The sequence below is a fragment of the Nicotiana attenuata genome, chromosome 9 (genome assembly GCF_001879085.1).
Source record: "Nicotiana attenuata strain UT chromosome 9, NIATTr2, whole genome shotgun sequence".
NCBI lineage: Eukaryota > Viridiplantae > Streptophyta > Magnoliopsida > Solanales > Solanaceae > Nicotiana > Nicotiana attenuata.
In genome coordinates this window covers 26106949-26119123 of record NC_031997.1, presented here as the reverse complement: position 1 = coordinate 26119123, position 12175 = coordinate 26106949, and the positions used below count along the sequence as shown (strand labels likewise).

The following is a 12175-nucleotide window of genomic DNA, read 5'->3' as shown; positions in this document are numbered from 1 at the left end:
CCCCGCCCTCTTTCTTCTTCCTTTCCACCTTCTCTTGAGCCGAGGGTCTATCGGAAACAGCCTCTCTACCTCCCTAGGTAGGGGTAAGGTCTGCGTACACATTACCCTCCCCAAACCCCACCTATGGGATTATACATGGTATGTTGTTGTTGTTGTTTGTTTCGTCTGTCCAAACAAGCTGAAGAACCACGGCAAAGTATTGGTATTAATAGTCATTTAACTGTCAAAGAGCAAGGTAAATCTCAAATGATAGTTACTGATAAAAAAAATCCCAAATGATAGTTATCAGCTGAAATTCAAAACTATCCTGTTGGGTATCCTCCACTTCCGGCCCAACTTGAGAAATGTTTCTGGCTAACAGTGGATTGAACTGTAGACCATATAGAAACAGATACATCTTTCCACTTAATAAATTTGTTAAATGAAGTGCACTATATATATAGGTGTAAAGAATGCCCTGTAAATGTTAGTGACTCCATATTTGATATCATAGAGTACTTGTAAGTTTTTGTAGTAGGGGATTCTTTACTGTTTTTGGATGTATTTTGTCACTTCTAGCAGCACAAACTTTGTGCTGTCTTCTTTTTACCATTCTCAAACAGTGTTGTAAATAGCGCCCGCCTCAGCGCTAATAGCGTGAGGCGTAGCGAGGCGAGGCAATGTCGCTACAGGGCAACTGTTGCGTTGCGTTTCAGAATAGAGGTCGCCTCTGCCTGTGTAGCGAGAGGCGACAGAGTGGCGAGAAGCGAGTGTGGCAACGGTTTTTTTAAAAAAAAAAAAAGAAAAAGGGCAAAACTTAAAATAACAGGTCGCGATTAGGGCTTGAGTTCAGAGCTTCTTCAACTTCGAACAAAACAACAAGAAAAGGTCGGAACTTGCGATTAGGGCTCGCACTTACTGTGCAAAAGTCTTCTTCATCTCAAAGCTTGAGGTTTCTTCCAAGTGCCATCTTCTTCTTCATCAAGCTTCTGCCATTGAAAGACCAGGTATGAGCTCTGAGTTTCCTTACTTTCTTGTTCTTTCTTCTTTCTTCTTTCTTCTTTCTTCTTTCTTCTTTCTTCCTCTGTTTTTTGACGAAAAGAGCAGAAACAGAGGTCTGTTTTTCTGCTCTAATTTTCGAGCAAAATACAGAGGTTCTTCACTTCCTCTTTCTTCTTTTCTCTTAATTCTTTTTTGGCTCTGTTTTGGCAAAATATAAAGGCTGCTTTGAGGCCCTTTTTTTCAGAAACATAGGCTGTTTTGAGGCCCTTTTTTTGGCTCTGTTTGCCTTTTTTTCAATTATTAACTTATAGTCTTAATTAGTAGAATTAATTGCATATTGAATTGATAATTTTTTTCTATAAAACAGCGTTGAAATGGCGTCATCCGATAATACTAAACGAAATGATATAGCTTGGAATTATGCTATACAAGGCTCGTCAAGATTCGCAATTAAATGTGTGTTTTGTCAAAAAACATATAATGGTGGGATAACTCGTCACAAGCAACATTTGATAGGTGGATTTAAAAATGTAATACAATGTCCCCTTTGTCCGCCCGAGGTTAGGGAGGAAGTAAACGTTTGTTGAAAAGAAAAATATGGCAAGAACTCAAATGAATTATGAAGCATCGGTGAATCTAATTGATGAAGATGATGAGATGAATGAAGAAGGTGAAATGGGACCTCCCCCCCCTCCCCTAAAACTCATAAGATAAATCCAAATACTTCTAGTGGGTCATCCACGGCACGTACGGTGACAAAAGGTTCTCTCAATCTTTATTTCTCGGCAAAACAACAAAAAAGGGGAAAAGGTGAAGAAGGTTCAGGTTTAGAAGCCAAGAAGATTTTGAGGGATCGCGCCGTCAGTGCCTTTGCATCATGGATGTACGATGCAGGCTTCCTTTCAACTGTGTCAACTACAAAACTTTTGATAAATTCATTGAGGCCGTAGGACAATATGGCCCAGGAATGAAGCCTGCTAGCTATCATGAAGTTAGAGTAACTCATCTTAAAAAGGAGGTGAAAAAGATAGACCAAATTATTGAGGAGCATAAAGTGGAATGGAACAAGTTTGGATGTTCCATTATGATGGATAAATGGACAGCACGAAATGGAAAAATGATCATAAATGTGTTGGTGAACTCTCCAAGAGGGAGTGTTTTTCTTGAATCTCATGATGCTAGCAACTCTTCTACGGATGGAAGCAAAATGTACAGCTTGTTTAGAAATACTATTGATAAAATTGGAAAGGAAAATGTTGTACAAATTGTTACAGATAATGCTAGTGAGAATGTTAGTGCGAGGAAGATGATGGAAGCTATGTATCCAAATATTTATTGGACTCCATGTGCTGCTCATTGTATCAACTTGATGTGTGGTGACATATTCAAGGAACACCCATATGCTTCAGGTAACTTTAATATAGTTATCTTTAAAGCCTTTAACTTTATTTATACTAATCCTATTAAGTATTAAGTATTAACTATAAAATTGTTACTGTTACTTTTACAGTTTTCACTAAGGCCGTCAAGGCATATGCTTACATCAGTCAGGCGCCGTCGTTGTTGAATTTGATGAGGAAATTCACAAATGAAAGAAATTTGGTGAGACCGGCCAAGACTAGATTTGCAACGGCTTTCTTAACTTTGCATAGTTTTTACTTGCAAAAGAAAAATTTGAGAAGGCTAGTTCTTTCGACTGAATGGAAAGATAATAAATATGCAAAGGAAGCTGCGGGGAAAGAAACTGCCAAAGTTCTTATTTCTCCATCATTCTGGAATGACGTCGTTCGGGCTCTTAAAGTTGGTGGTCCTTTGATTAGGGTGCTTCGTATGGTGGATGGGGAGAAAAAACCACCAATAGGCTATCTTTATGAAGCTATGGATAGAGCCAAAGAGAGTATTGCAGCGTCATTTGATGGAGATGTTAGGAAATATGAGAAAGTTTTTGAGATAATTGATACCAGGTTGAACAATCAACTCCATCGACCTTTGCATGCAGCAGGCCATCTTCTGAACCCGGGATTATTTTACAAGAACACTAGAGATGAAACTTTGGATTCAGAGGTGTGGATTGGATACCATGCATGTCTTGAGAAGTTGATCCCTAATTCAGCGACGATAGATCAAATAGGGGAGGAGTTTGGTAAGTACTCACAAGTAGAGGGCCTATTTGGTTTACCGGCTGCCATTAGAGCAAGAGACAGAAGGTCGCCAGGTAACTTTAATATAGATATTCTTATAACTTTAATTTAATTTATCTGATTTATACTTATTAACTTTTAAAATATTTTTCTATAGTTGAATGGTGGAAGCAATTTGGACATCAAACTCCAAACTTGCAAAAGTTTGCCATCAAAGTATTAAGCCTAACTTGTAGTGCAACTGGATGCGAGAGAAATTGGAGAGTATTTGAGCATGTAAGAAGTAGATTTATTATATTAATATATTCTATATTGTATTATTATTAGTATCTATTAATTAATCTAAATAACTTATGCGCAGATTCACTCCAAGAAAAGAAATAGGCTTGAGCTATCGCGTCTCAATGATCTAGTGTATATTAAATATAATAGAACATTGAGGCGACGTTATGAAGCTCGCGATACCATTGATCCAATTTTGTTGGACAACATTGATGAGGCAAATGAATGGTTAACTAGAGCCCCCCAAAATCATAAAGATGAACAAGTGTATGAAGGAGATGATCTTGATTGGGGTATTGTTTCTATGGCCATTGGAGTTGAGGAGAATATCTATGGACTTAGAGGGAGTTCTTCAAGTTACAAGGGAAAGGGAGTAGCAAGTTCAAGCCGGTCCCTAATTGATGAAGAGTCCGAGGATGAAGAAGATGATAGCCAATATAATGCTAACATTCATGAAGTTGTAGAATTTGAAAATCTTGAAGAAGAATAGATGTTGCTTGTTTTAGAGTTTAGACTATTAGTTTTTAATTTATGAATCTACTATGAGTCTATGACTATCTATTGAGTCTTTAATTTTTGGATGATATATTTATTAATATATTATTGTTATTGAGTTTTTAGTTATATGTATATAATATTTTATGTTTTTGTATAAATTGTCGCTTCACATCAAAAAGGCGAGCGCTTCGCTGCGCGCCTCTCGCCTGAAGCGGGCCCTCGTCGCTATTTGTCGCCGCACGCTATCCAAAACACTATTCTCAAAAAATGAAGTGTACTATATATATGTATTAAGAATGGGAAGCCCAGAACTTAAAAAGTTACATTACAAATATACCATTTTTACTACGTACAAATAATAAAAGCAAAACGCTACGCAACAACCCTAATTAAACCCGCGGTTTCATATACGAAGGAATGCGCCACTGCAACGGAAGTATATATATGCTACTTTTTGGAGTATCAAAGATCTTGAAAATTCATGTTGCCACTGCAACGGGAGATGCCCCTGGGCGGATGCCAGAGAGCAGAAGAATACGAGAGAAGGAAGAAGCAACTTTAGGATCTTTGTCATGCTGATAAGGCTGAATTTGTTGCTGACTCGCAGGATATAGTTTGTCGCCTGGTGCTTTCTAAATGTGTATATACGGTAAATTTGATTTCCCTGAGAATATATTGGTGGAATGTTCACTTTTAATTAGTCTCTCAATTCTGATAACTTAGTAGAAAAATGCTTTTGATGACGGTGCCTCGTAAAATACCATGGTTTTAATTCTGAATTTGTGATTATTGCCTTTTCTAGAGATGATAATAGCAAGCATTAACCTTAAGGGGTCGTTTGGTAGGATATATTACGGAAAACAATACATGTAGTAGCTTTGGTATTATTAATCCCTTGTTTTATTAGTTATACACTCTATTCAGTACTATTCTTATACATAGCAAACCATAGCATTAGCAATACCATTGTTTTTAATACATGGATAAGTATGTATAAAGAGAGAATTTCCCGTTCAAAACCTTCTCCAAATCCTTTTTAAAGAAGAAGGGTATCTTTGTAAACAAACAAAAAAATTCAAAATTATGCAATGCATATTATTTTTAATATACCAAATCAATCAGTCAATAAGAAATAATTTCGGCATAACTAATCTCAGTATTACTAATCCCAACATTACTAATATACCATATTCAATACTATACTTATACACGCTACCAAACGGCCCATAAGGATAAAGACTTAATTCTTGCATTATATACTGTTGAAAGAGTTGATAATGATACCATTCTATGCAATTGTAGTGTTTGTAATTGGTTGACTAAATAGAAACGCAGAGAAAGAGTTACATGCCTATGTAAACAACCTCATTTCAGAATTTGAACCTATTCAGCTAAACGAGAAAGTCTCCATCTCTCTTTAAAACTTATCATCTCTCCGCAGCTATCTGGTGGATAATCTGGAATAAAGGAACTCTAGGATTATTTAGAACAAGAAAGAATCTGTTTTAATAGTCAAATCCAGATGTATTTCTTTACTCTCTTTTTGGTGCAAAATGACTTCATTTAACGATGTAGAAGTCATGTTAGATTTTTTTAGCACATTATGAAACCTGTAGTGTTGCTATAGTGTATATATTCCTCACCACTCACTTGATGCTGATAATTATATCAAAAAAAAAATTATAATCACTCATTTACTCATGAATCTTTTTCTCCTTAATTTGTACTATTTTCTGTTATTATCCAACTTTCTAGTATTTGGTACATCTCATTATTTCAAATTTTTTATGTCTACTACACTCGTACAGAGGGATGATTATAGTTTCCTGGGTGAATACCAAAAGGGATGGATGAGTAATATGCACTTATTTCATGTCCATGCAGCATCTAACTACATCCCTTTCACGCTTTTCCAAAATCGCATTTGGGAAACGCTTGTCACCCCCCCCCACCCCCCCCCCCCCCGAAAAAAAGGCCTCTCATGCATAGTTTCACTGCTATGAATAGTTGGGATCCTGATATCACCAAAGGAGACTGCTATTTAGCAGAACATACATAAGTTGACTCAGAGTTTCTCAGAAAAGCAAAGATAGCACAAATGAGTTGAATATTCAATCGAGCAATAATAGAGACTAAATAAAGTGTCACTAATTGGTAAAGGGTAGGACCGTATAAAGCACACCTTTTCATCTTTAAGAGGCAGAACTTCACCCATCAGAGCAACCCGAGCTGGTAGCTGCATGATAGGCTTTGTCAGTTTGTACATAAAAGCTAAATATTCACCAAAAAGAAGGATGCTCTCTGTGAGAGGAAGGTTACTCCAGTAAAGGAACCAAATGGAAACAAGAAAGTGATATACAACATAATAAACCACTTCAGTGACTGATAGCCATATTAGAAAAATATTTGGAATGATAAAGAGGGTGTTTGGATTGGCTTATAAAAAGTAGCTTTTAAGCCAAAAGCCAAAAGCCAAAAGCCATAAGTTGGTAATACCTAACTTTTGGCCTTTGGCTTATTTTTGTACTTTTTATGCCTAAAAGTAAGTGCTTTTAAGCACTTTTTATCATTGCCAAACACCACAAAAGTTCAAACTATCAGGAGGAGAACAAGAAGTAGGCAAATGAATGGTTCTATACCCACTTTCTTGATGGACTTGAGTAGATTTGCCAGTGGACCTGGCATGGGACTCGTCACAGCAAAAGATCCACGCTCATCTATCATTGTGTTCTACACAGAAAGGAGAAACTGCATGTCAGGTATGCTCTATCTTCCAAATGAACAATCTAACAATGAAGTCTGCATCAGAAATAAAATTGGTATTGCTCAATAGCCAAAGAATTTTATTTTCCCTTACAGTTTCAGAAACTAACGTAGAGCTCTAAAACCCAAACCAGGAATTCTTGAATTAAAATAAAAACTAAGAAATTTCCTAAAAGAAGTTTATGAAAAAGTTATGAAGTCCTATAGCAATATCTGTTCGAGACAGATCTAATTATATCCTTGTGATACTGTCTCCAACTAATATACCGTCATAATCACTCCATCGTATATCGTCTCTGATAGCTATAGCTTCAAGAGAAAGGTTTTGAGAGAATAAGAATCGTCATTGACTAGAAATTAGGGGCTTAAGCTCTAAAAGTAAAGACAATAAAATAAATCTGACTTCCCAAGCATGTAGAAATCAAGAAAAAAGGAAATTACACAGAGAGCCATCGTATAAGGTAATTCAGATTATTCAACAGAGGCTTAGTTATTTCTACATAAAGTAATTCAAATCTTCTTTTTCAGCGTTTTTTCCGTCTTATTTAACGTTCCCCAAAAGCAAGTTTCCCTGTTTACAGGAAGGTCCTTAAGAAGCAGGCTTAGTTAATTCTCCAGGTGCCTTGCTTCTCAGACCAGTGAAAATCTTTATCGATACAAAAAAAGTTAAGCATCAACAACCTAAAATAACTCACACCATCTCCTCAGTTTTGATCTGTTCTAAATGTGATAACCCAAACTTCACCCCTCTTGTAGAATCTGACTTGCGAATCACAAGCCTGAATTTGTAATTAAGAGAAAAAAAATCCTACTCAAAATGGATTTGCAATGAGCTTCGTAATCCATATGGAAGTCCATATTGATCCAGATTTCTAATCATCACGCTTCGGAAAGTCTCACCTACTCTTATTTCATATTTCATTCAATAGGCCATGGATGCAAAAACATGTACAGTCTTCCTTTCCCTTTTCATATTCCTCCTTTTTAGCATAAAGATTTCTCAATGTTATAGTCTTCTGTTTTAATAATCTTATACAGGATAATTGGTACTTGAAGTAGATTTATTGTGGTAAAGGAACTAATTAGAAGATATGTTCAGTATCTTATAATAAATGGTGAAACTCTCAAGAGTTTGCCTGATGTTCTTATTTCATTCATCAGCCATCGTGTGACCTATAGGTCACGGGTTCGAGCCTTGGAAGCAGCCACTAATGCTTGCATTAGGTTAGGATGTCTACATCACCCCCTTTGGATGCGGCACTTCCCCGGACCCTACGTGAACGCGGGATGCCTTGTGCACCGTGCTGCCCTTTTTCAGCCATCGTCATCTTATTTTTTTGGCCAATCAAAAACTCTCATGTTCATAAGCTGAAAGTAGCTGAAATAAGTATGTTGAGATGGATATGTGAGCATACCAGGTTAGATAAGATTAGGAATGAAGTTGTTCGAGAAAAGGTGAGAATGGCCCCCGTGGAGGATAAGATGCGGGAGGTGAGGATGAGATGGTTCAGGCATATGAAGAGAGAAGCACAGATGCCTCAGTTAGGAGGTGTGAGAGGTTGACCTTGGTGGGTATGACGAGGGGTAAAGGTAGGCTAAAGAAGGTGATTAGGCAGGACATGGCGCAGCTGGAGCTTACCGAGGACATGACCCTTGATAGGAGGATGTGGAGGTCGAGAATTAGGGTGGAAAATTAGTAGGCAACCGAGCGTTTTTCTTTTTCTTTCTTCGATCTTTAGCATTAGTGTTAGCATGGTATCCCTCTATACTTGGATTGCTGGTACTATCTACTGTTTCATAATAATCTTTCGCTTCGATTTTTTAAATATCTTGTTGTTACCACTTGTTGCCTTTTTAGCCGAGGGTCTATCAGAAATAGTCTCTCTGCCCTCCCATGGTAGGGGAAAGGTCTATTTACACACTATCCTCCCAAGACCCCACCTTGTGGGAACTCACTGGATTTGTTATTGTTGTTGTTGTAGTAAAAGATAATTTACTAAAAAAATGTCGGGCAGTACCGAGATGAAACTGCATCATTACAAAAGGTACCAATATGCAGCCCCCTCAAACCTGAAGCGTATCTAAAAGTGTAGTATTCCATCAGAGTCAACCAAAAGCAGCATTACACCATATTTTCAAATTCTGAATACACCTTTTTTTACGAGCGAGAGATCTTCCTCACTTTTATCAAAGCATCTTTGATTCCTTTCCTGTCCACATAATGCAAAGAGGAATGCTCATTCAAGTCTTCTTTAGCCTTTTGATTTACATGTGTGATATGTCTTTACTATTTAAATTAATATTTTCTTTAATTTATAGAATGATTGGTATTTGAAGCAACTAAAATGTGGCAAAGGAACTATCTAACGGATGTGATTTTTGGTGTCATCGATGATCATTGTTACAAATTCTCAAGACTGGATCTTATTTTTCTATTTTATTCATAAGTCATCATCTACTCTTTCCAGTACTCGATGGGCATTGTCTAAAGTATAACAACTTTACAAAGAGTTGTAGTTTTATGCAAATCAATCTCCTACAAGATGTATTTTACCCATATTATGAATCATGAGTTACTTCCTCTAAAGGGGCGACAATGGTAGGTAGCTTTGTAATAATTACACCTTCACATATTTATCTTCCCTTTTTTCATGTTTTCAAATTTCCATTTAATCTAAGTTTCTGTTACTCCTTTTATACGTCCCCTTGAAAGCTGTTTGTTTTTGACAAATTACTAATCATATCATACGTGTATCTGAGCGTGCCATCTTGCTTATATATTTTAAAACTTCTTCTTACATGTAGAAACAAGATAAACCAAAAATAATAGTCAGATAAATTTTCCCCCAGCAAGCAAAAATAAATACTTAATAAATAAGATCTAAACTGACCAAACTGAGTTCCAACAACGCATGCAGGTCAAGAAAACAAAGAGCTTTCTGGGGTATCAACACATGAATCATGTTACTAGCAGAAAGTATTTGGACGACGAATATATAGAATACCGTCATTCACTCTTTGAAGGAGAGACAACAATGCACAACAAGGCAATTGGAAGGAGGCAGGAGGTGAGAATAGATGGAGAAGGCTCATTCTTGATTCAAAAAAATAAAAATAAAGGCTCAAGTCACAAGCATAAAAAATTTCTTTTTTGGTTTTTTCTTTTTTTTTTTTGGGGGGGGGGGGGGGGGGGGCACAATTTCAAAATTTCTCAGCAGCAGGGTGATCATGAATGCGTAGGGTCCATCTTATTCGTATACAAGCTTCCTGCTGTCATTTTTGTTACTATGAACACCATAAAACACACCAGATGTAATAATAACATGATGCCATCCACTATCTTGTCCAAACAAAAATCTACAATACCCTCAAGAGGATAACAACTTTACACTGTCAGCTTCCAGGTAAGCAATTCGATGTAAGACAAAGTACAACAATTACGCCTCAATCCCAAATAAGTCGGGGTTAGCGATATGAATCCTCGTTCCTCATTTAGCTCAAATACATTATAGTAATAATAATAGAAATTTTTTACCAAGTCTAAACCTGTCCCAACTAGTAGGTATCACCTATATGGATTTTCTCTTCCCGTGTGCCCTATCTTTGGCCAAGTTCGCACTAATTCCAAGAATTTGTAGGTCTTTCGAGACAACTTCCTTCCATATGATTTAAGGTGTATCCCGTCCTCTTTTACCGCCTTCCACCACCATAGTTTCACACCTACGGACCAGTGCATTTGTAGGTCGACACAGGACATGATCAAACCATCTCAAGCGACCTTCTCTCATATCCTCAATGTGTGTTACTTGCACCTTATGGCGAATATGGTCATTTTTAATCTTAAATAACCGAAAATCCATCTTAGCATTCGCATTTCTACAAAACTCATCTTGTAGAGTTGAACTTTAGCAGCCCAACATTCACTACCATATAACATAGCCGGTCTTCTAATTTACTTCATAAAAATAAATTTTAAAAAAAAACATAGCCGGTATTATAGCTTTTTTATAGAACTTACTTTTCACCTTGGTAGGCATCCTTCTATCACATATTACCCGGTAGCACATGTAAGACAAAGTAATTCATAGAAATAACAATGTTACTTGGTAGATGCAGATTAGAATTACTACAAAAATCCAATATCAAAGTGCTTAAAATGTGAAACTGATTCGTATTCAAGTTAGATGAACAATCAGAGAGTAGTTACTCTAGTAATACTTTCTTCATCTTTCAAGGTAAAATCAGCAGTAGCAGAAGTTTCACACAGCACGGGAAATAGAGCACTGAGCATCTACGGGGATGAATACTTCTGCTCCACTATTTAGATGGCTAGTTTCATTTCCACAAGAAACAATGTTTTTTAGTTAAACAATAGTTGGCTTGAATCCAGAGCTAGAAAGATCATATTCGGATTGAACACAAATTTTAATTATGTTGGAAGATTTTGAAGTCTATGCTACAGAAGAAAGAGCAAGATGAGGCGACTGCAATTTTTTCAACTGCAAGCATAAGTTGGCTGTGGGTTGAAAAGAAAGAATACATAATGCCAAACATTAAAATTATAAAATGTTAAAGGAGCATATATATACCACATTGTGCATATCATTTTCGGCTACCCAGACGTAGGGCTTGCCTCTCTTGACCAAATAGCGGACTTTTGAAGTGTATATTTCCCCTTTGCTGAACAAAGAAGGTAATAAACACACGACAAACAGAAGGAAAGGAGTCAATTTCAGTTAATAATAATAATCTCTCGTCATAAAATAAAAGCACATACCTTCCTTTAGCATCAGCCTTCACGGTATTAAGGTAACCTTGCCAATTTGAGTCCAATATATTCTGAGAAAGTGCGCATAGGATATATCTCAAGAATAGTACTTATAATTGAAGGAAATTTGTAAATGAATAAGGGGTCACTAACCTTGCTTTTTTCAGCAAATGTTAGCACGGTTGCTCTGCCTCCTTTAATCATCTCAGGTGTAAATGAGTTTGTCAATGGTAGAAACGATAGTCGGAGACGAGGGTTTCTTCAGGGTTTAATTCTGTTTTACAAAACCTGCGATATCTCACAAGGTAGGGGTACCCGAAGACAAGTAAAGCTAATTACAGGGACCAATAGCAAAAGTTTGAGACCCCCCCCCCCCCCCCCCTTTTTTTTTTTGATTAATTGGATACTTTATATATATATTCACTATTAATTTTTCTTTGAAAAACAATTCCTGAGATGCCTGCCCACACTGCATTATTTTCCTCTGGCAAAAGCTGGGTCTTGTCAAAATACAAAAATTATGGGATTGTGAGTTAAGTTACCATGCTTTAACATTTCCAGCACCACTTCAAAGTCAAGTCTCTATCACAATGGGCGACAAGCCTCGATCTAGCTATTTTTAGCCCCACCCATAGCGCTTGGAGCTCTGCCGTAAGACTATCAGCGATTGGGAGTCCCCTCTGAAGTATAAAACCCAGTCCCCCTACTGTTTCTGATTAACCTCCCCCCCGCCACCCCCCCC

General features: G+C 37.0%; 1 protein-coding gene across 1 annotated transcript in view; it reads right to left on the bottom strand.

Annotated features, from left to right (window-relative positions):
- Positions 1 to 11753, bottom strand: part of LOC109232183 — a 15359-nt gene extending 3606 nt beyond the window's left edge. The window contains exons 1-5 of the mRNA XM_019397860.1: positions 11587 to 11753; positions 11443 to 11504; positions 11255 to 11345; positions 6546 to 6632; positions 6085 to 6138 (exon numbers count right to left, since the gene is read on the bottom strand). Of these exons, the coding sequence (XP_019253405.1) occupies positions 6085 to 6138; positions 6546 to 6632; positions 11255 to 11345; positions 11443 to 11504; positions 11587 to 11637 (345 nt within the window). The 5' untranslated portion in view covers positions 11638 to 11753. The remainder of the gene's footprint in view (positions 1 to 6084; positions 6139 to 6545; positions 6633 to 11254; positions 11346 to 11442; positions 11505 to 11586) is intronic.